General features: G+C 34.1%; 1 protein-coding gene and 1 non-coding gene across 2 annotated transcripts; both read left to right on the top strand.

Moving 5' to 3' along the window:
- Window positions 1-1,560: 1,560 nt before the first annotated feature.
- LOC139865245 (U6 spliceosomal RNA) lies at window positions 1,561-1,665 on the top strand. The gene has a single exon (XR_011764765.1). It is a non-coding gene; the product is annotated as a U6 spliceosomal RNA (small nuclear RNA).
- A 7,645-nt stretch (window positions 1,666-9,310) lies between these two features.
- LOC139861310 (chaperone protein dnaJ 20, chloroplastic-like) lies at window positions 9,311-11,891 on the top strand. Its single transcript, XM_071849686.1, has 2 exons — window positions 9,311-9,871; window positions 11,600-11,891. Exons 1-2 carry the CDS (start codon window positions 9,416-9,418, stop codon window positions 11,738-11,740), a joined length of 597 nt encoding a protein of 198 aa, XP_071705787.1. The 5' UTR covers window positions 9,311-9,415; the 3' UTR covers window positions 11,741-11,891.
- Window positions 11,892-25,352: the final 13,461 nt, after the last annotated feature.

Raw genomic sequence — 25,352 nt, 5'->3', positions numbered from 1 at the left:
AATTGATCGAGTTTTGGATCATCGACAACTATACACAGGTCAAGCGACTATACTCAGGAAGCACTAGCTCAATTGTATCAAACTAGGTTTCGAACCCTCGCTTCGCGGCAGGGTTCGGTTTTTAATGTATTTTATTGAGTTTAGTTTGTAAAATTATTTCGTGGCTAACGATGACGTCGTTGAAGCGCAACTCGGGTCGAACTAAAAGGTATAGCTAGTGAAAGATTTAAATGTTATGTTAAATTAGCAATATGTGTACATCTACGCGTTTCGCTATGGAATTTTAGACTTTTAAAAATTTAACGCAAAATCAACGTGGATGAAAAGTACCCCAAATAGTTAGCGTTTTTTAAAAAGCATCCGTTTTGCGTATAGTTAGTGACATTGTGTTCCTAAAATTATTTCGAGTTTAACGATGGCGTCGGAAAAATTTAACTCGTTGTGAGCGAGAAGATATGACCCGTTGAAGATTTGGGGATAGTTTATTTAAATTTTTTTATGAAAATGGTCATTTGACACTTTACCCCCTGCTTGGGGGTCGATTTGAATTTTTAGAAAAAGTCTGGGGGTCTTTATTGGCGAAATGAAATTTAAATAACAATATAAAAAAAGAAGATGAAAAGTCGGAAATACCTCTTGGTACTATTCACTTCCACTATGTCATTTAGATATATAGATATAATGTAAATGTAAATGTAAATGTAAATGTAAATGTTTCCGGGAGTCATGTGTATATATGTATATAGAAATTGCGCTCACCTAAGATGTTTCAATAATTTTTGGATAATGGGTTTATATAGATAAATATATAAATATAAATTATTTAAATAAATAAAAAAATGTAAAAAGGCATATAGTGGTTGCCTAACGGCTTTAAATTCGAACCAATCACAAGCTGCCACGTACATATGACGTTTTTTCATTTAATTTTTAACTGACGCCCCAAAAGTGTCACACGTGACACCCCGTTAGAGGCGTCATGGGGTGTGACACGTCGCCAGCACGTTTGACGGGTCCGCTCTGACGTCACGTTAAAAATGATAATAATTAATAAAATTGTTTCTTGCTTTAAAGAAAAACATAACCATACGTATATTATGGTTAGATAAATATTGATTTAACATATGTTATTCGATATAATATATTATTTAAACTAAAAATATTAAGAAAAGAAAAAATATTTAACTATAAAATATTGAACAACAATTGAAATTTTATTTTAATCAAATTGTCATATTTATATAGGGTGTTTGAGAAATTTGATATATTTTTTAAAGCTAAAAATATAAAGGTTGAAAGTTTTTCTCTGACTCAATACTCGGATCATATATGTAGTATAGAAAGATTACTATCTGGCTATCCTTCCATAGCCTCCACAAATATTCCTCATAGACATGATTCGAACCCGAAATTTCTTGCAAGAAACTCAGAGACCCAACCATTAGACTATCTTTTTAAAGCTAGAGGTGGCTATTTATATGATATTTGATTGAGTAGTTGGAACTTATCGTTATTGATTGATTAAAAAGAACAAAACTAATATATAATGATGAGTTTTTTGTCCCTTTCGGGGGACATTCGATAAAATTGATACGATACAAAAAAAATTAGGATGCTGCCTGAAAGAGAATGACACACATGAATCGAGAAAAGGTCAAAAAGATAATCTCTATTTTTTGACAAAATTTCATTCCTTATCCCTGAACTTTATATCAAATTTGACTCCATTTACTTTTTTTGTGCATTCCTCGTCTCTAATGTGTCAAAAATCTACATCTCTCGTCCTCCTGTCTAGATCTTGTCAATTGCATCCATTTGTTCAGTCATGTGCAAAGCATGTGAGGGTACTTTTGTCTTTTTATTTTATTTCTTATCTTTATTATTTAACTTATATTTTCACACTCATCCTCATCATCTCATGTTCATCTTTCCCAAATTAAAAACCCTAATTTTATACTTTAATAAAATCAACAAATTAAATTAAAACCGTGCCAAGTGAGCATTGAGTAGCCAACACCAAGTCCGTGTTGAAATTGAATCACTCTATGATGGTATCGATTTCTATGAGCCATTGACCTGAGCCCGTTTTGAGGAATTGAACAACGACTTGTTCAGAAAGACCATGGGACCCGTGAAGAAGGTAATGGACGACGCTGGTCTTGAGAAATGCCAAACGGAGCTGTAGTTGCTTATGGGGCTGCAGTTCAAGGTGGTATTCTGTAGGGCTGAGCATGGGGCGGTTGGGGGCGCTTGAGGACAAACCCCACCCCCGTATCCAAACTTCGGTTAATCAATATTTTTAACCATTCGGTTCGGTTAATTAACGGTTAGGTTAATGTGGTTAATTCGGTTAACGTGTAGATTAAAACGGTTATTTCGGTTAACCATTTATCACAAAAATTCAATAAATTTGCGTCTAACAAACAAACTTTTAGCAGAATTACTATATAATGTTTGAAGCTAAAAGATATAATATAGAACTTCAAACCATATGTAAACTTATTGTAATGAATTCGAAATCGTGATCAACTCAAAATCATGAACACGTGATCAACTCAAAACTATATGTAAATATTAAACACATTTAACAATGAACTGTGATCAACTTATAAACAATTTATATAAAGAAAGGGATATTTTAAGTTCGAATAATTTTATAATTTTGATGACTAGCAAGGTGATATCCTATTTAATGATGTACAAAAGTTGTAATAACTAATATAAATTTAGTGGTCGACTAAATATACTTTATATTAAATGTTAAATATTAATTATAAAGTGGGGCGGTACGGTTAAAGTGGGGCGAATATTTTTTATTTTCATAACCGCCCCACAAATTGCGGTTAATCCATAAATATTAACCAAATTCGCGGTTATGTGCTCGGTTTGGTTAATTCGGTTCGATTTTAATGATTAATACGGTTACGGTTTGGTTAATTCGGTTTTTTACTCACCCCTAGTATTCTGAGTGGAGAAGGTGGTGATAAACCAAAGGTAAATCCAATCTTCCTAATTTGGTACACGATTTATTATGTCATGATAAAGATATTTTCCATTTTCTTATTTTATTAAATTAAATAATAAAAATAATAATTACTACTTCGTGACTGATTGTGTTTTACTATGAGGCAGATATATCCTTCTTTTGGATGTGGCCCCGCTTACCCTCGGTATTGAAACCGTCCGAGGAGTTATGACCAAATTGATCCCCAGAAACACTGTTATCCCAACCAAGAAATCTCAAGTCTTCACCACTTATCAAGACCAGCAGACCGTTGTCTCCATTCAGGTCTTCGAAGGTGAAAAGAGTTATGACCAAATTGATCCCCGAAACACTGTTTGGTTTCTTATCATTCTGTAAATTGTTATGATTTTGATGAGACAAAATTTTATTTTTCGTCCTTGAACTTTACATCAAATTTGAATCCATGTTCTTTTTTTTTTGTGCATTCATCGTCCCTAATGTATCAAAACACTACATCCCTCGTCCTCCCATCTACTTCCTGTCTATTTTAGTCTTTCTTCCTCTTTGTTCCCTTTACCCCTTCCTTATCTGCTTAACTTCTCCCTAATTCATCCCTAAAAAAATATAAACCCTAATTTCCAATCAAGAAACCAAATCAATTAACCAACACCCTTTATTAAATCACTAACACAAACACAATTCATTACACGATTACACTTTCGGGTCAAAACGTGTAAGTTGGCAGGGACACGCTAACCCTGTGTGCCGTAGCACCCACCAATCCCACCCCGAAAGAGACCTGTGCCGGCAAAGTACCTCCTCCCAGGTACCACAGTGACGGCAAGACGATTTTTACCCCAGCTAGCTAGACCCCCGAAACACTTCACAAATTTCCCCCCCGGAGGGAGAAATAATTCCATGCGGGGCGCCCAGACTGAGAATCGAACTTGCGCCTTTCTTCGGGTCAAAGCTTCCCCCACTGTGGGCCCAGGGATCAAAGGCATCGGGTACCACTGAGCTATAAGCTCGTTGGTTACACGATTACACTTCCCGATCTTCATTATGGATTATTCAAAATCAGATTACAATATTAAAAAAAAAGCATCAGATTCATTTTCATATCTGAAAACAAATCATATTAATATTCAAGTTACTGTACGAACGTGTTCATGGAGGAAAATTACATTAATCATTCAATGATGATTCTTATTACAATTTGAGCTGTGATAAGTGATCTAAATCAAAATCCTAATGTTCGTACATCATTGATTCTATACAACATCAATAGATTCTTCATCAACTTGTTCGAGTTCTTCATTAACCGAAACGATAACCGAGTTGAGCTCCGGATTAATTCATGATGATTTGAGCAAATGTAAGAGTGCAGATCTGTTTCAATTCATCAAGTGATCGTGTTCAAAAATTTACAGATCCTAATTCGAATTATCGAGTTCGAATTTCGAGGTCAAAGTTTGTATTCAAAAGTCAGCAGAAATTTCATTGCTCAAATTCGGATGATATATGTGACGATCGCTCTAAATCCATATGGACGAACACGTCATTCATTGATTTCATTGCGAGGTATTTGACCTCTATGTGATACATTTTGTAACATTGCATTCGTTTGAAAAGGTATTTCATAAATGAATATATAAATTCCAGGTTTTTTTACATCTGATGATTCCTACGTATAGACAATCACCATTTAAATGGTTTACAATTATACATCTGTTGACAATACAGTCAAAATAAGATACATGGTAATGGTTTGATGAATGCAAGTTTCTTGTATATAGCATGTATGACTCCAAGCACATAACTTGTATCACGTATGAGCAAACAACGGAAGACTTCTAGAAACCTGAGAATAAACATGCTTCAAGTGTCAACACAAAGGTTGGTGAGTTCATAGTTTTAATATTACACATAATCCGTATATCAATGTGGATTACAAAAGTTCAGTTGTTTCATTCAAAACGTTTATCATTATGTTTTAAATAAAAGGTGGACCACAAGATTTCAGTTGTTTCATCCGAAACGTTTATCAATCGGTTCTACAAAATTGAGCACCCTGGTAACTAAACTTTAACGTTTATATAATTTGTACCCTCTGTATAATCATCTTAATAATACACGCAAACCAACGTGTACGCTTCTCAAATAGCATACGTCCGTTAAAAGGCTAGCGCTCTAGCTCGAACGGGGATGTCAAGCCCTATGGATCCATATACTACTACTCGCGCCCACCAGTTCTTATAACTGGCAGTTACTAGTTACCAAAGTTAAGGGATTTTCGGTTCAAACTCAGTGTAGAATTTAGTATGTACTTGTATCCATTGCGTTTAAAATAAAGTGCATGTATTCTCAGCCCAAAAATATATTGCAAAAGCAATTAAAAAGGGATCAATGAAACTCACGCATATAAATATTGTATATCGGTTAATAAAGCATTTGCATGTATTCTCAGCCCAAAAATATATTGCAAAAGCAATTAAAAAGGGATCAATGAAACTCACGCATATAAATATTGTATATCGGTTAATAAAGCATTTGCATGTATTCTCAGCCCAAAAATGTAGAGAGTAAAAGGGATCTTATGAAAATCACGCATATAAATATTGTATATCGGTTAATAAAGCATTTGCATGTATTCGCAGTTAAAAATATATTTCAAAAGCATTTAATAAAGCAGTTGTAAAAATAGCGCATGTATTCTCAGTCCCAAAAATATAAAGAGTAAAAGGGAATCAAATGAACTCACGCATATAAATATTGTATATCGGTTAATAAAGCATTTGCATGTATTCTCAGCCCAAAAATGTAGAGAGTAAAAGGGATCTTATGAAAATCACGCATATAAATATTGTATATCGGTTAATAAAGCATTTGCATGTATTCGCAGTTAAAAATATATTTCAAAAGCATTTAATAAAGCAGTTGTAAAAATAGCGCATGTATTCTCAGTCCCAAAAATATAAAGAGTAAAAGGGAATCAAATGAACTCACTGTTTAATATTGATATACAATATTGCAGGAAAGCACGTAGACGCATCGGAGATGATAAACACGAGGTTTGATTCAGAAAAAAATACCCCCGAACATTACCCATAACCTCCTTGGCAATAACCCATAATTTCCTTAGCTCTAGCTTGCTCGAAAACTCATTTTGAAAATTACTTGGACAGCACTCCGTCGTAATATTTGATGTACATTATTATTTTTGTATCGCAAAAATAATAATACTAATAATAAGATTAATAAGATTAATAATAATCTTAATAATAATAATAATAATAATAATAATAATAATAATAATAATAATAATAATAATAATAATAATAATAATAATAATAATAATAAATATTATACGGAGTAATATATATTTGATTTTTCATTCGAGCAAAACACCTGAATTTATAGTACCTGGCCTGGAATCTGGAGTCATGCGACTCGCATGGAAATGGCCTTCTGGCCATGCGACTCGCATGAGGACCAGGGACAGCTCACATTGTTTTGGCTCCTAGCTTGTCGACATAATATAAAATAAATATAAATATATAAATAATTAATATAATTATTTATATATTATATTTTATTCTTGTGCATAGTAGACTAGATATTTTTGGTCCGATAAGTCGTACGTCATCACTCGACTTATGTCCCGGTTCCGGTTTCTCGAACGCATTTTCGTACGCTTAGAAAACTTGCATTTTACATTTCGTGACACGTACCTTTGTCAAAATATAGCCTTAAATTATCCCTTAATTATATCACTCAAAGTGTATCTTAAACTTTCGAGTGTTTTGGTCATTTACTTCTATAAATCATCGTCTCGCTATTTGTTAAAACACATTTTTATAATAGTGTTTTACTGTAGCAAAGTTACTGTAGCAAAGTCAAATTTTACTGTAGCAATTCACTGTAGCAAAGTCAATTTCACTGTAGCAAATAGTGATTTCGAAAACACTGTAGCATTTTGAGTAATGTGGCAATTTAAAAACACTGTAACAAATTAGTGTTTAACTGGTTCATCTTAAACGCCTTAGTTAACTTAACTAAATATCAATTGAATCAATAAACGAATGTTACTATCGTTTATTATATATATGTATATATCTTTTTAATATACATAAATCAGTTTTTAAATACACATTGGAAGTTATTTATAAATAAATTTTAATAATAAATATTTCAACTTATCATATACATTCGAATAGATATTTAAACCAATAAGTTTAATGTACGGTATCAAACAATTAATACATTGTTACCTTTTCATGTTATAGTATATATGTATCTATTTACATATAATTGTTCGCGAATCGTCGAAAACAACCGAAGGGTATTTAAATATATAAAAGTAATTCAAAAATTTTGAGATTCAGTTTTACAGACTTTGCTTATCGTGTCGGAAATGTTAATCATACAAAGATTAAGTTTAAATTTAGTCGAAATTTCTGGGTCATCACAATATATGTCGATTCAGATCATGTTGATAATTTTCGAGTGTTTAGGGATGGATTTGAAACACTTTTCATCAAGGTATCATAAGCTAACACATCTGAGATTTCGATTTTAATTTTGAGGTTCTTCATGAAGAAGACGCTACTGTACATCGATTGAATCAGATATTTGTTGCTGTTTGGATGTTAATTTCTTCATATAAAGTTTAATCGCTGCTATTATATGTTACTAGTACTTATGTGTATTATTCTATGAATATTAATATTAATGATAGGGAATGGATTAAGCTTTGAGACTTGCACAACTTTTGTCTGATTGATTCGCTGGTAACTACCATATTTATCAAATAACATCTGCTCTTATTAATATTAAGTAACTTTTTTATTTTTTAAGTTTGTAAGTAGAAAGTTAGTAGAAAACATAATGCGTTTCATGGGATTCATTCTATAAATCTACTGAATTAATCAATGTCAAAGTAGGGTTTTTAAGTTGGGAATGATGAACATGAGATGATGAGGATGAGGGTGAAAAGATAAGTTAAATAATAAAGAAAAAAAAATAAAATAAAAAGACCAAAGTAGCCTCACATGCTTTGCACATGACTGAACAAACAGCTGAAATTGACAGAATCTAGACGAGAGGACGAGGGATGTAGATTTTTGATACATTAGGGACGAGGAATGCACAAAAAAAAAAAAAAAAAGGACATAGAGTCAAATTTGATGTAAAGTTCAGGGACGAGGAATGAAATTTTGTCTTTTGATGATGATAACGGATCTGGTTTTGGCTAGGGTTATCAATTGATTCATCTTCATGATTGTGATGATGATAATTTGATTTGTTGATTTTATTAAAGTATAAAGTAGGGTTTTTAATTTGGGAATGATGAAAATGAGATGATGAGGATGAGGGTGAAAAGATAAATTAAATAATAAAGAAAAGAAATAAAATAAAAAGACCAAAGTACCCTTACATGCTTTGCACATGATTGAACAAACGAATGAAATTGACAGAATCTAGACAGGAGGACGAGAGATGTAGATTTTTGATACATTAGCGATGAGGAATGCACAAAAAAGGACAAGGAGTCAAATTTGATGTAAAGTTTAAGGACGAGGAATGGAATTTTGTCCAATTTTTTCCTATAAACTTGTTGTGATGATTTTTTTTTGAGACCTTGTAATTTTTGTAAGTTTTAATTTCTCTTTCATATCAAACAAAACATTAATTCAAAACTTGAGGAAATTAAAAGCTCAAAAATATCCGTCCATAAAATATTAAAATGAAATGATAATTCGAATATCTATTAAAAGCAACACGAATTTGTATTAACAAATTAGAGTTAGAAATTATGTGAATGCAACAATTTTCTTGAAATTCAAGGAATCAATTAGAGTGCGATATGTGGCACGACAATCACATATGAATGGAAATTTTTTTTTTTTTCAATCACATGTGATTGGATTTGACATGCAGAATCACATGTGATTGGGTTTTACAATCACATTTGATTGGAATGCAGAATTACATGTGATTTACTGCATTTAAAATTTAGTTTGAAAAAAAAATTGAATTTTTTTTAATCACATTTGATTGGCGCGTCACATATCGTACTCTGATTGGATCTCAACTTAAAAGTTGAATTTATTTAAATATATCTCTAACAAATTACTCTAAAATATTTTAGAAAATGTATAAGGATAATATTATCGTTTTTATACACCGCCGTAGCCACATAGTTGATCGGTTTTCAGCAACACCGCCGCCGCCACTTAGTCGATGATAGCTCTTCTTCAACTTCTTTAAATGACAAAAGTACCCCTCATATTCATCACACGTGTAACCAATATCCCATCTCCATTTATATCCCCATTTCTCCGAGTCACGGACTATAACACATAAATTCCATAAACCAAATCATCACATATTCACAAACAGGTTCGTAATTTTTATTTTTAATTATCAAAATCAATTAAATTTTAAATCATGTGTTGCTGCAACAACGGATTCATTTCAAGAATACCCACCACCACACCCCCATCTATTCTTATCCCAAAAACCCACTTCCCAATTCCATCATCTTTTCAACCCACTTCCAAAATCAAATCTTTTAGACCGGTTGTGACGGCGGCCGCCGTTAAAGATGGCGGTGGGTCGGTGTCGCAAACGGTGGTAGAAGATTTGAGTTTTTATGAGCTCTTGGGTATCCCAGAAACGGTGACGGTTTTGGAGATTAAACAAGCGTATAAACAATTAGCAAGGAAGTATCACCCGGATGTTTCACCACCGGGTCGGGTTGATGAGTATACCCAGAGGTTTATTCGGGTACAAGAAGCTTATGAGACGTTGTCGGATCCTAATAGGAGGGCTTTGTATGATAGAGATATGGCTATGGGGATTCATTTTGGGTTTAATTCACGTAGTCATCAACGTAATGATGAGGTAAGTTTTGTGATCTTAATTTTTGTATTTTTTATAGTAAAGTTTGTAGCTTTTTTGTAGCTCTTAATTGGGTTATGTTTTTTTTTTATTGAAATTCTATATATAAGTTTATGCATTACATATGATCAATTAATTGGTAAGTTCCAACATAAAGCTAGAAACTTGATGGTGTAAATTGTATTATTGTTGTAATCCCTTCTGATTGGCCATATATAATTGAGTGTGTAATGGTATGAAGTTTGCAGCTTGCCTTTTTGCTACTTGGCTCGACTCGTTTACACTCTAGATGTTGAGTTGTCTCATCCCACGTCGGCCACATCGGCTATGGGACTAAGTATTATGATGCTTTTAATAATTTGGGTTCCTCGTCCATTTGAGTTAACTTTTAGAGTTGAATTGGGCTTCGTTCTATTTTTTCCGCATGGTATCAGAGCTAAGGTATTGATGTTGGGACCGCGCCCACAGTAATCTACGCCTTGTGTGAGGAGGGCGTGTTGAGTTGAGTTTTCTCATCCCAAACTAAATATTATGATGCTTATAATATCTTGGGTTCCTCTTTTCTTTTGGGATTGAATTGGGCTCAAATCTATTATTTCCGAACTAGACCATTACTTTTGTTAATTTTTTCACAATGTGGGATCGGTTATTTAATTTGTATATTTGCTAATTACGTTTTGATACAAGCAATATTCATTATAGAAGGTGGTTAGTATTGCTTACTTTAATTTGCTAATCTGGTTAGTTCCATGTGAAATAAGCAGTTTTGAGTAGCTTATTTTTAATGGTTTGTTTTAAGAAAACATTGAACACATGAGCAATTTAAATGAGATATTCTAATCCCAAGTTAGTGTATGGAGATTGACATCTTTTATGTTCCCATATCAAGGCTTGTTTGTTACTCATGAACCTGTTTAATAATTTCTTTATTGTTTAATTAGATTAGATATGGCAGTTAGTCATTTATCACACGCTAAGCATGACTTATAGTATACCCAAGTGAAGTGCCTAACTAGTTTATGATTCTTTGTTTAACCAAAAAAAGTTAGGCTGCACGTCTTGTTCATTATATGCTTAATTAGTAAATAGTTAGGTAACCCTTGTTTTTCGATCAGGTTCATTGTATGCTTTCTTGATATTTGTTTTCGTTGTATTCATCTTCAGCGGCGGAACTTGAACTGGGATACAGGTGGGGCGGGTGTAAAATTTTTTTAAATCTTTTATAGTCAGCAGGGACGAACACTAAAAAAAAACCTTATTTTTTAGTAATTTTTTTTTTTAGTGTAAAAATTTTTGTTCCGTAAAATCCAGGGTGGGCGGACACCACCTTTGGGATACATAAAGAACCGCCACTGTTCATCTTCTTTATCTTCTTTTAAAATGGAAAGGATATACCCGTCTTTTTTTATAGGCTCCAATATTATAAATAAATAAAAAAACATCCAGAAGCTAGCAGATACAAACGAAACCAAACGACCACGTACAACAACCTAACACGACAATGGTGCTAAACATCCCGTCATAATCTATAAATACACCAAAACAAGGCATTGTTTATGTGTACAATACAACTTTTAAATGCATAAAATTGGTGTATTAATAAGATATGATGGTGTTTGTATCAAGCTAGTCGTATAATATGATTTTTTGCTCTTATATCTTAACTAGCATTCTTGTTGAGAACTGTTACTTTAGGTTGTTGACATCATGCCTGTATTATTGTAAATGCAGAAAATGGCAAAAAGTGAATGGAGAGGGCAATGGCAAAGTCAATTATCAGGGCTTCGAAGAAGAAGCATGTATAAAGAATCAAGTAAGAACACATCATGGGCAGCACGGATGCGCAAGCAAAGTGACGCCTCTCCATCGTGATCATGATTGTTAAAAAACAGAGTGATTTCGTGTATATATAGACGCTACTAATTTATGTTTTTTAGTTTTTCGCCCAGATGGACCCTTTATTATGCAAGGTCATTGGTGTAGATTGATTGAACCCCATAATTGTTCATGTTACGTTGATACATATTTATAGAGAGTACGTATATAAAACATAATCTAAGGGTGCGTTTGATAAAATTGAATGATTTAGTGCTGAATGGTTCAGAATCTGAATGGTTCAGAGCCTCTGAATAAAATTTGCTCTGAATGAAAATAAGCTGTTTGATAACCATTTTGAATGAACGATATGAACTGAGTAAAACTACCTTATTAACGTGTTACATTAATAAAAAAAATTAATATATTTGTTTGTTAAGTGATCAGGATATAATTTCAGGACAATATTACAGAAAATTTAGGCTCTTAATGGTTAAGAGAGTGTTTCTGCTCTGAATGGTTCAGAGCTTAATTCTGAACCATTCAGCACCATATGTCATTCAGAGGTCAGAAACAAACGCACTGAATGCTGAATGGTTCAGCATTTAGTGCTGAATCATTCCATTAAGAGGTAAACAAACGCACCCTAAACTTCAATGTATCCTTAGCCCATCTATTTAATCGGACCATAACTTTATATTCTCCCCCGCAGCATATAGAGTTATGGTCCGGCTCGATTGTATAGATGGGCTAAAATCAAAGAACATTAGAATGTTCATTGTTTGATACCATGTATTCAAGATCAAATGTTCTTTATATATTTGAAACTACTTGAATCAATAAAACGCATCATGTTGGTTCATAACATTTTCTCTTTGAAATTATTTATTTTTAAAATGGAATGTTTAGGACATATGTAAACCTGAGGGAATCTGTGCATGTATTTGGTGTTGGATATCGCAATGCAAATTCAATTTTCAACATCAGAAACTAAAGTTTGTTTGTAAGTTAATGCTATGTTATTACTAGTTTAGTAATTGATTCTAGAATGATTAATTTACTAATTGATTAATGAAACTTAATCTGAAGTTATATATATCAGACTCGGGGCCAAAAATGTCCCAACTTCTAAAATCTTTAGAAAACACCTCACTTATATGATCCAATTCTGTTACGGTTAACAATTTATGGGTTTTTTTTTAACTAAAAATACGAATACTCGTATAGAAATAAATACATCAAAAAAATAAATAATAACAACCGAGGAGTACAATACGGGGAACGCGGGACAAGGCTCGAACCTTGTGATGACCCGGAAAATTTCGACTTATTTAAACCAATTCTCTATACGATTTATTATTTTGACACGTTAAATAAAGTCTGTTAGATTGAGTCTCAAAAATTTTAGAACTGTTTCATATATACAATTACCGTTGACTACTCTCGACGATTCATGAACAATTATATGTATGTATATATATATGTACAAGTAAAAACTAGCAAACAAAACGGGAAAGGCGGCCATGCGATCGCATGGCAAAAACACTGAAAACTCATGCGATCGCATGAGCTACAGTAAATCGTAAAGTACTATAAATACGCAGTTTGTTCGACGATAATTTTTCACACATAAATCTCTCAATATTAATATTTATATTATAATTATAATTTTAAATTTAAGTTTAATAATAATAAGATATATACGAGGGTGTTTTTAATTAGGGTTTCAAACCGCTTTAAGCTAAGGAAATATTGGGTATTGTTCGGGGTATTGTTCTTGAATCCAAGGCCAATCATACGATCGTCTACCATCATCACGTCTACGAAATTTGCCTACAATATTGAGTCTCAATATTGAACTGTGAGTTTATAGTCTCCCTTTTTAAATACTTTAAATATTTTTGGGCTGAGAATACATGCAATTTATTTTAAACGCAATAAGACACAAGTACATACTAAATTCTACACTGAGTTAAACCGAAAATCCCTTAGCTTTGGTAACTAGTAGCTGCCAGTACATAGGATATGGACTGGTGGGCGCGAATAATTGTATATGGATCCATAGGGCTTGACATCCCCGTCCGAGCTAGAGCGCTAGCCTTTTAACGGACGTATGTTATTTGAGTTTAAGAAACGTTGGTTTGCGCGTATTAAAACGAATGGGGTAATTATCACTATAGCGTTAAGTTTAGTTACCAGGGTGCTCTGTTACGTAGAATCTATTGATAAACTTTTGATGAAACCTTGTGGTCTATCTTTATATATGTTTATGACTCGAGCAATTAAACCTATAACTCACCAACATTCGTGTTGACTTTTTAGCATGTTTTATTCTCAGGTCCTTAGAATGCTTCCGCTGTGATGTGCTTGTTGTCTGCATGGAGTCTCTCATGCTTTGTACAAAGTTTATTGCATTCAAAATAAAACTGCGTTGTGTAATAAATAATTGGACTGTGATGTCAACCTGTAAATTAAAGACTTACGTATTTCGGGGTTTTGCTAATACCTAAGCACTCGCCCACATGTTTATAACTTTCTATGTTTAGAAAGTCACTTATTTTAATGAATGCAATATTTTATCAAAACGTATCATATAGAGGTCAAAACCTCACTGTGGAATCAATGATTAACGTGCCGCGTCAATAGCGATTTTGACGGGTCGTTACAAACCTAGAAAGTTAGACAAAAGCAAACGAGAAAAACTATTTATAACCAAGCTTCACCCGATAAATCAAAATACAAATTGAATAAACAAAGATACAACCGCTAATGCAAACCGCGAAACCAATCTAAACAAAAGAGACAGAAAACCCCCAACTAAAAACGTATACGACAACAAACTTATGAAACGGCATTCTTAGTATCAAAGTGGCATTGTTCTGAACTTGAGGGCATAATCTAACGGTTCCTCCAATAATGGGATAAGGAGGGGTCAAAGGTTCGATCCTTAGGGATGACATGGTTTTATTTAAATCAATTGAACACCAATAATGGTGGTATATGTTGACCATATAGGGAGGTTTTACCAGATTAGTTCACGGACCTCTACCCGGAACACTGCCCGAATGGATGTGTTTCCGGGTACCGTCGATCGGGTTCGGGTTTTCGCTCGAACGTGTGTGTTACGTGCAAATGATGAGGGTCGTTAAAAATAAATGATCTACTAATGATTAAGAATCGCCATTTAAAAAAATGGCATTCTTCCCTGGTCATTAAAAAGCTCTTGATAATTCATCGAATAACACTTCAAACGTTTTAGTTATCATTCTCATCCATAAACACTTCAAAACTCAAAAACTCATATAATTTACAACTAAATCCAGATCGGCCCGCGCGATGCGCCGGGACCTTTCGGGTTGCATATTCATATTTAACTTAGCGTTATGTGTGTGCAGAGTTAAAACGCGTTGCTATGGGTGTGTTTGGGTACATGTGGGTGGTACCTAGTATACCTAATGGCTTGCGCGTTTTTAACGCCGATAATATCGCGTTAAAAAGGGGGACGGAACCATCAATATGATGTAGTTATTTTGAGTTGTTTATTATACGTGTATATGTACGTATGAAAGATAACCTGAAATATTTATCTGTTTTTTTAAAAAAAAAACGTCCGTTTAGTGTATAGTTAGTTGCGCTGTGTTCGTAAAATTATTTCGAGTTGAACGGTGATGTCGGAAAAATTTAACTCGCGGCGGGCGAGAAGATACAGTCCGTTAAAATTTGGGTGGAGTTTATTTAAGTTTTTTTATAAAATAGTAAATTTACATTTTTTACCCCTGAAAAGTTGACATGTTTAATATTCTTTGGGGGGCCTTTTTTTATAAGTTTGTTGGATATTGTCGTTTGAGAAACTGGTGAAGCAAAAAACGACGTGAATTCTCATTTTTTTAGTGTATAAATATATATATATATATATATATATATATATATATATATATATATATATATATATATATATATATATATATATATATATATATATATATATATATATATATATATATATATAGAGTTAATAGAGTTAATGCCGACAGCCTTTTATATAACAAAATTCATTTAAAAGAATTTCTATTGTAACCACTTCTTTTATTGTGGAAAAGGATTCTATTGTGACCAATAATGCTTCATATAACAAATTTAAGTTTTATCATCATATAATATCGTATACCTCTATAATATTTTTTAAAAAATTACTATTGTGATGGCTAGATATTAGTCACTGTCTCATAATTTCGTAGACTAGGATGTATGAATTATATTTTCATATAATCAAATTATTATTGATATTGATATATCGTATTATTGTTAGTTTGTTTGTTATGGCAATATTGCTCAATTATAGAGTGACTAGATGGGTATAATAACACTATACTATAACATCAAGTTGTGGCCTCTTAATTTTCTTGTATCACCACGATAGTCTCGTATAAGAAAGCAACATTTGAAAGTCTGTCGCTCTCCACAAATTAAAATATTTATTTATATTTATTTTACTTGGGGATAAATAATATAAATATTGCATTTAAATTGTCTGGTTAAGGTTCCAAGGAGGGAAACCATTATTACCGGGCTCAAATGATCCCTTGGTCCCACGCATGCGAAGATTGAAACAATGACAATGCAGGTTCGTTTATCGAGCCTGACATGCTGTGAAGAAATGGGTGATGGTGTTTCGCCAGGCTCCAGTGGGCTACCGGGGACCGCTGGATGAGTTGATAAAGTCAACACAGGACTAATATGTCCCTGTCGATACACATGTTTTGAAACAACAACAACTTGATCTAACCTATGACCATTTACATAAAATATAAGGTTTTAATTTGTTTGATTTTTCTTCCTAACTTTCCTTGTGGGTCTAGTGAGGTCACATTAAAGAATTACAGTGAAGAAAAAAGTTTGTTTTAGAATACAAGATTTAATTGAGGTGATCTTCAAGCACGTTCAATTGAAGTTGTTGACTTTGAGTCAAAAAATCGAGTGCAGGTGAGAAGGCAGCAAAATTGTGGAGATTAAATTGGGCTATGATAGATTTAACCCCGTTTAGATGGTGTTGTGATTTTTGGGCTTTGTTGTTTTGAGTTAGTAATTTTGGTGTTGTATTTGGTTTTTGTTTCTTGAGCTTTGGGTATATCCAGTCCAATTGTATGTTTTGAAAATTAATATATTTTACCGTTTGTCGGAAAATAAAAACATAAAAGATTTCTTCTATTCGATCTGAAATCTTTTTGCTCTCAAATATGTTTGTTACTTGCATATACACGGTCTAGTAATTTACGCTTATAATTGTAATAAGCATCCGACAAAATAATGAACATGCACTGAATTTGCGGGCATAGCTTAACGGTTCCTCCCAGGTACTTTGTGTCATGAGATAGAGAGAGGTAATGGGTTCGATCCTTAGGGATGACATGATTTTTTTTTAAAACAAATGAACACCAATAATGGTGGTATATATTAACCATATAAGGAGGTTTTACCCGATTCGTTCACGGACCTCTACCCGAAACAATACTCGAATGGATGTGTTCTCGGTTACCGTCGATCGGGGTCGAGTTTCCGCCCGAACGTGTGTGTTACGTGCAAATGATGAGAGTCAATCACTGGTATGGCTATCGAAATCGTGAGCATCAGCATGTAGGTTCCAGATCCAAGTGGTAGTTTCAGGGCCTTTAGCTAGTGTTCTTGAGAAATGGCCCGGTTTAGCCCATGCCTCGAATGAAGTTTTTATGTGATCTCTTTCTACCAAAATTTTTACATTTGGTTCTGGCGAACGAATAATCATGGAGTCCTCCTCTTTCCAGACAACACATACAAAGACACCCGCCAACAGTCAAATAATTAGTGAATCTCGGAGAGATATTTCTATATAATCAAACCATTTGTCCTTATTTCAACAAAGGAAGCACAGGCCTTTTCAATCTTTTTGTCTTGGTCCGAATTCCAATTCAACACTAAACAAGTCCGAACTAATTGAATACTTGTGTCCAAAATTTCAAGAATTGGGTCGTAATAAAAGATATAATTGACAACTCGAAGTTGTAGATTATCACGTTCCTGCAAGATGTAACACCCTGAATTTTGTGCATCAGAAAATGTTCCTGAAAGTGTCAGTAAATGTGTGCACCAGAAAGCGCCACTAAAAGTTATGCATTTTCAGAATTTACATCAAAATCAGAATCTGTCAACCTCAGTCCCTGAACTTTTAAATTGAAGCTGAAAACTGAAATTCGGTTGAAGAGCTGCAGGTATCGCGTTTGGAGCACATGTGTCGAGTCCTGGTACGTCGCGGAACGCTACAAACATGGTCAAAACTCGACAATCTTAAAAACCTGGTCCTGGTCAATTCGTCGCGATTTGGTCAGGTGTATCGCGTTTGGTGAAATGTCCCGTTCTTATTGATTAAAAACGTTCCATATTAATTGATTTCGTTGCGAGGTTTTGACCTCTATATGAGACGTTTTTCAAAGACTGCATTCATTTTAAAACAAACCATAACCTTTATTTCATCAATAAAGGTTTTAAAAAAAACTTTACGTAGATTATCAAATAATGATAATCTAAAATATCCTGTTTACACACGACCATTACATAATGGTTTACAATACAAATATGTTACAACAAAATAAGTTTCTTGAATGCAGTTTTTACACAATATCATACAAGCATGGACTCCAAATCTCGTCCTTATTTAAGTATACGACAGCGGAAGCTCTTAATAATCACCTGAGAATAAACATGCTTAAAACGTCAACAAAAATGTTGGTGAGTTATAGGTTTAACCTATATATATCAAATCATAATAATAGACCACAAGATTTCATATTTCAATATACATCCCATACATAGAGATAAAAATCATTCATATGGTGAACACCTGGTAACCGACATTAACAAGATGCATATATAAGAATATCCCCATCATTCCGGGACACCCTTCGGATATGATATAAATTTCGAAGTACTAAAGCATCCGGTACTTTGGATGGGGTTTGTTAGGCCCAATAGATCTATCTTTAGGATTCGCGTCAATTAGGGTGTCTGTTCCCTAATTCTTAGATTACCAGACTTTAATAAAAAGGGGCATATTCGATTTCGATAATTCAACCATAGAATGTAGTTTCACGTACTTGTGTCTATTTTGTAAATCGTTTATAAAACCTGCATGTATTCTCATCCCAAAAATATTAGATTTTAAAAGTGAGACTATAACTCACTTTCACAGATTTTTACTTCGTCGGGAAGTAAGACTTGGCCACTGGTTGATTCACGAACCTATAACAATATATACATATATATCAAAGTATGTTCAAAATATATTTACAACACTTTTAATATATTTTGATGTTTTAAGTTTATTAAGTCAGCTGTCCTCGTTAGTAACCTACAACTAGTTGTCCACAGTTAGATGTACAGAAATAAATCGATAAATATTATCTTGAATAAATCCACGACCCAGTGTATACGTATCTCAGTATCGATCACAACTCAAACTATATATATTTTGGAATCAACCTCAACCCTGTATAGCTAACTCCAACATTCACATATAGAGTGTCTATGGTTGTTCCGAAATATATATAGATGTGTCGACATGATAGGTCGAAACATTGTATACGTGTCTATGGTATCTCAAGATTACATAATATACAATACAAGTTGATTAAGTTATGGTTGGAATAGATTTGTTACCAATTTTCACGTAGCTAAAATGAGAAAAATTATCCAATCTTGTTTTACCCATAACTTCTTCATTTTAAATCCGTTTTGAGTGAATCAAATTGCTATGGTTTCATATTGAACTATATTTTATGAATCTAAACAGAAAAAGTATAGGTTTATAGTCGGAAAAATAAGTTACAAGTCGTTTTTGTAAAGGTAGTCATTTCAGTCGAAAGAACGACGTCTAGATGACCATTTTAGAAAACATACTTCCACTTTGAGTTTAACCATAATTTTTGGATATAGTTTCATGTTCATAATAAAAATCATTTTCTCAGAATAACAACTTTTAAATCAAAGTTTATCATAGTTTTTAATTAACTAACCCAAAACAGCCCGCGGTGTTACTACGACGGCGTAAATCCGGTTTTACGGTGTTTTTCGTGTTTCCAGGTTTTAAATCATTAAGTTAGCATATAATATAGATATAGAACATGTGTTTAGTTGATTTTAAAAGTCAAGTTAGAAGGATTAACTTTTGTTTGCGAACAAGTTTAGAATTAACTAAACTATGTTCTAGTGATTACAAGTTTAAACCTTCGAATAAGATAGCTTTATATGTATGAATCGAATGATGTTATGAACATCATTACTACCTTAATTTCCTTGGATAAACCTACTGGAAAAGAGAAAAATGGATCTAGCTTCAATGGATCCTTGGATGGCTCGAAGTTCTTGAAGCAGAATCATGACACGAAAACAAGTTCAAGTAAGATCATCACTTGAAATAAGATTGTTATAGTTATAGAAATTGAACCAAAGTTTGAATATGATTATTACCTTGTATTAGAATGATAACCTACTGTAAGAAACAAAGATTTCTTGAGGTTGGATGATCACCTTACAAGATTGGAAGTGAGCTAGCAAACTTGAAAGTATTCTTGATTTTATGAAACTAGAACTTTTGGAATTTATGAAGAACACTTAGAACTTGAAGATAGAACTTGAGAGAGATCAATTAGATGAAGAAAATTTAAGAATGAAAGTGTTTGTAGGTGTTTTTGGTCGTTGGTGTATGGATTAGATATAAAGGATATGTAATTTTGTTTTCATGTAAATAAGTCATGAATGATTACTCATATTTTTGTAATTTTATGAGATATTTCATGCTAGTTGCCAAATGATGGTTCCCACATATTTTAGGTGACTCACATGGGCTACTAAGAGCTGATCATTGGAGTGTATATACCAATAGTACATACATCTAAAAGCTGTGTATTGTACGAGTACGAATACGGGTGCATACGAGTAGAATTGTTGATGAAACTGAACGAGGATGTAATTGTAAGCATTTTGGTTAAGTAGAAGTATTTTGATAAGTGTATTGAAGTCTTTCAAAAGTGTATAAATACATATTAAAACACTACATGTATATACATTTTAACTGAGTCGTTAAGTCATCGTTAGTCGTTACATGTAAATGTTGTTTTGAAACCTTTAGGTTAACGATCTTGTTAGATGTTGTTAACCCAATGTTTATAATATCAAAAGAGATTTTAAATTATTATATTATCATGATATTATGATGTACAAATATCTCTTAATATGATATATATACATTAAATGTCGTTACAACGATAATCATTACATATATGTCTCGCTTCAAAATCATTAAGTTAGTAGTCTTGTTTTTACATATGTAGTTCATTGTTAATATACTTAATGATATGTTTACTTATCATAATATAATGTTAACTATATATATAACCATATATATGTCATCATATAGTTTTTACAAGTTTTAACGTTCGTGAATCACCGGTCAACTTGGGTGGTCAATTGTCTATATGAAACCTATTTCAATTAATCAAGTCTTAACAAGTTTGATTTCTTAACATGTTGGAAACATTTAATCATGTAAATATCAATCTCAATTAATATATATAAACATGGAAAAGTTCGGGTCACTACAGTACCTACCCGTTAAATAAATTTCGTCCCGAAATTTTAAGCTGTTGAAGGTGTTGACGAATCTTCTGGAAATAGATGAGGGTATTTCTTCTTCATCTGATCTTCACACTCCCAGGTGAACTAGGGTCCTCTACAAGCATTCCATCGAACCTTAACAATTGGTATCTTGTTTTGCTTAAGTCTTTTAACCTCACGATCCATTATTTCGACGGGTTCTTCGATGAATTGAAGTTTTTCGTTGATTTGGATTTCATCTAACGAAATAGTGAGATCTTCTTTAGCAAAACATTTCTTCAAATTCGAGACGTGGAAAGTGTTATGTACAGCCGCGAGTTGTTGAGGTAACTCAAGTCGGTAAGCTACTGGTCCGACACGATCAATAATCTTGAATGGTCCAATATACCTTGGATTTAATTTCCCTCGTTTACCAAATCGAACAACGCCTTTCCAAGGTGCAACTTTAAGCATGACCATCTCTCCAATTTCAAATTCTATATCTTTTCTTTTAATGTCAGCGTAGCTCTTTTGTCGACTTTGGGTGGTTTTCAACCGTTGTTGAATTTGGATGATCTTCTCGGTAGTTTCTTGTATAATCTCTGGACCCGTAATCTGTCTATCCCCCACTTCACTCCAACAAATCGGAGACCTGCACTTTCTACCATAAAGTGCTTCAAACGGCGCCATCTCAATGCTTGAATGGTAGCTGTTGTTGTAGGAAAATTCTGCTAACGGTAGATGTCGATCCCAACTGTTTCCAAAATCAATAACAAATGCTCGTAGCATGTCTTCAAGCGTTTTTTTATCGTCCTTTCACTCTGCCCATCAGTTTGTGGATGATAGGCAGTACTCATGTCTAGACGAGTTCCTAATGCTTGCTGTAATGTCTGCCAGAATCTTGAAATAAATCTACCATCCCTATCAGAGATAATAGAGATTGGTATTCCATGTCTGGAGACGACTTCCTTCAAATACAGTCGTGCTAACTTCTCCATCTTGTCATCTTCTCTTATTGGCAGGAAGTGTGCTGATTTGGTGAGACGATCAACTATTACCCAAATAGTATCAAAACCACTTGCAGTCCTTGGCAATTTAGTGATGAAATCCATGGTAATGTTTTCCCATTTCCATTCTGGGATGTCGGGTTGTTGAAGTAGACCTGATGGTTTCTGATGCTCAGCTTTGACCTTAGAACACGTCAAACATTCTCCTACGTATTTAGCAACATCGGCTTTCATACCCGGCCACCAAAAATGTTTCTTGAGATCCTTGTACATCTTCCCCGTTCCAGGATGTATTGAGTATCTGGTTTTATGAGCTTCTCTAAGTACCATTTCTCTCATATCTCCAAATTTTGGTACCCAAATCCTTTCAGCCCTATACCGGGTTCCGTCTTCCCGAATATTAAGATGCTTCTCCGATCCTTTGGGTATTTCATCCTTTAAATTTCCCTCTTTTAAAACTCCTTGTTGCGCCTCCTTTATTTGAGTAGTAAGGTTATTATGAATCATTATATTCATAGATTTTACTCGAATGGGTTCTCTGTCCTTCCTGCTCAAGGCATCGGCTACCACATTTGCCTTCCCCGGGTGGTAACGAATCTCAAAGTCGTAATCATTCAATAATTCAATCCACCTACGCTGCCTCATATTCAGTTGTTTCTGATTAAATATGTGTTGAAGACTTTTGTGGTCGGTATATATAATACTTTTGACCCCATATAAGTAGTGCCTCCAAGTCTTTAATGCAAAAACAACCGCGCCTAATTCCAAATCATGCGTCGTATAATTTTGTTCGTGAATCTTCAATTGTTTAGACGCATAAGCAATCACCTTCGTTCGTTGCATTAATACACAACCGAGACCTTGCTTTGATGCATCACAATAAATCACAAAATCATCATTCCCTTCAGGCAATGACAATATAGGTGCCGTAGTTAGCTTTTTCTTCAATAACTGAAACGCTTTCTCTTGTTCATCATTCTATTCAAATTTCTTCCCTTTATGCGTTAATGCAGTCAAGGGTTTTGCTATTTTGGAAAAGTCTTGGATGAACCTTCTGTAGTAACCAGCTAGTCCTAAAAACTGGCGTATGTGTTTCGGAGTTTTCGGGGTTTCCCACTTTTCAACAGTTTCTATCTTTGCCGGATCCACCTTAATACCTTCTTTGTTCACTATGTGACCGAGGAATTGAACTTCTTCCAACCAAAATGCACACTTTGAAAACTTAGCGTACAATTCTTCCTTCCTCAATACTTCTAACACCTTTCTCAAATGTTCACCGTGTTCTTGGTCATTCTTTGAGTAAATAAGTATGTCATCAATGAAAACAATGACAAACTTGTCAAGGTATGGTCCACACACTCGGTTCATAAGGTCCGTGAACACAGCTGGTGCATTAGTTAAACCAAACGGCATGACCATAAACTCGTAATGACCGTAACGTGTTCTGAAAGCAGTCTTTGGAATATCATCTTCTTTCACCCGCATTTGATGATACCCGGAACATAAGTCAATCTTTGAATAAACAGACGAGCCTTGTAGTTGATCAAATAAGTCGTCGATTCTCGGTAGTGGGTAGCGGTTCTTGATGGTAAGTTTGTTCAACTCTCGGTAGTCGATACACAACCTGAATGTACCATCTTTCTTCTTGACAAACAAAACAGGAGCTCCCCACGGTGATGTGCTTGGTCGAATGAAACCACGCTCTAAAAGTTCTTGTAATTGGCTTTGCAGTTCTTTCATCTCGCTGGGTACGAGTCTGTAAGGAGCACGAGCTATTGGTGCAGCTCCTGGTACAAGATCTATTTGAAATTCAACGGATCGATGTGGGGGTAATCCCGGTAATTCTTTCGGAAATACATCGGGAAATTCTTTTGCAATGGGAACATCATTGATGCTCTTTTCTTCAGTTTGTACTTTCTCGACGTGTGCTAGAACAGCATAGCAACCTTTTCTTATTAGTTTTTGTGCCTTCAAATTACTAATAAGATGTAGCTTCGTGTTGCCTTTTTCTCCGTACACCATTAAGGGTTTTCCTTTTTCTCGTATAATGCGAATTGCATTTTTGTAACAAACGATCTCTGCTTTCACTTCTTTCAACCAGTCCATACCGATTATCACATCAAAACTCCCTAACTCTACTGGTATCAAATCAATCTTAAATGTTTCGCTAACCAGTTTAATTTCTCGATTCCGACATATATTATCTGCTGAAATTAATTTACCATTTGCTAATTCGAGTAAAAATTTACTATCCAAAGGCGTCAATGGACAACTTAATTTAGCACAAAAATCTCTACTCATATAGCTTCTATCCGCACCCGAATCAAATAAAACGTAAGCAGATTTATTGTCAATAAGAAACGTACCCGTAACAAGCTCCGGGTCTTCTTGTGCCTCTGCCGTATTAATATTGAAAACTCTTCCGCTGCCTTGTCCATTCGTGTTCTCCTGGTTCGGGCAATTTCTAATAATGTGGCCCGGTTTTCCACATTTATAACAAACTACATTGGCATAACTTGCTCCGACACTACTTGCTCCGCCATTACTCGTTCCGACACCATTTGTTCCTTTCGTTCTATTAACCCCTGGTCCGTAGACCTCACACTTCGCCGCGCTATGACCATTTCTTTTACACTTGTTGCAAAATTTGGTGCAGAACCCCGAGTGATTCTTTTCACACCTTTGGCATAGCTGCTTCTGATTGTTGTTGTTGTTGCGGTTATGATTGTTGTTAGGATGATTGTTGTAGTTGTTGTTGTTGTTGTTGTTGTTGTTGTTGTTGGGCCGTTTGTTGTAGTTGCGATTGATGTTGCGATTGTTGGGATAATTGTTGCGATTATTGTTGTAATTGCTGTTGTTGTTGTATTGGTGATTCTTATCACCGTTTTCCTCCCACTTTGTTTTGACTTGCTTCACATTGGCCTCTTCAGCAGTCTATTCTTTAATTCTTTCTTCAATCTGGTTCACTAGTTTGTGAGCCATTCTACATGCCTGTTGTATGGGGGCGGGCTCGTGTGAACTTATATCTTCTTGGATTC

This window comes from Rutidosis leptorrhynchoides, chromosome 8 (assembly GCF_046630445.1).
Source record: "Rutidosis leptorrhynchoides isolate AG116_Rl617_1_P2 chromosome 8, CSIRO_AGI_Rlap_v1, whole genome shotgun sequence".
NCBI lineage: Eukaryota > Viridiplantae > Streptophyta > Magnoliopsida > Asterales > Asteraceae > Rutidosis > Rutidosis leptorrhynchoides.
Note: the sequence above shows the minus strand (reverse complement) of the source record. Positions and strands in the feature narration are given on the sequence as shown.

Excerpts from the sequence above, each read along its gene's own strand:
- LOC139861310 (XM_071849686.1), top strand. The coding sequence starts at position 9,416 with ATGTGTTGCTGCAACAACGGATTCATTTCAAGAATACCCACCACCACA. Across the intron at positions 9,872-11,599 it reads GTCATCAACGTAATGATGAG|AAAATGGCAAAAAGTGAATG; the intron begins GTAAGTTTTGTG and ends TTGTAAATGCAG.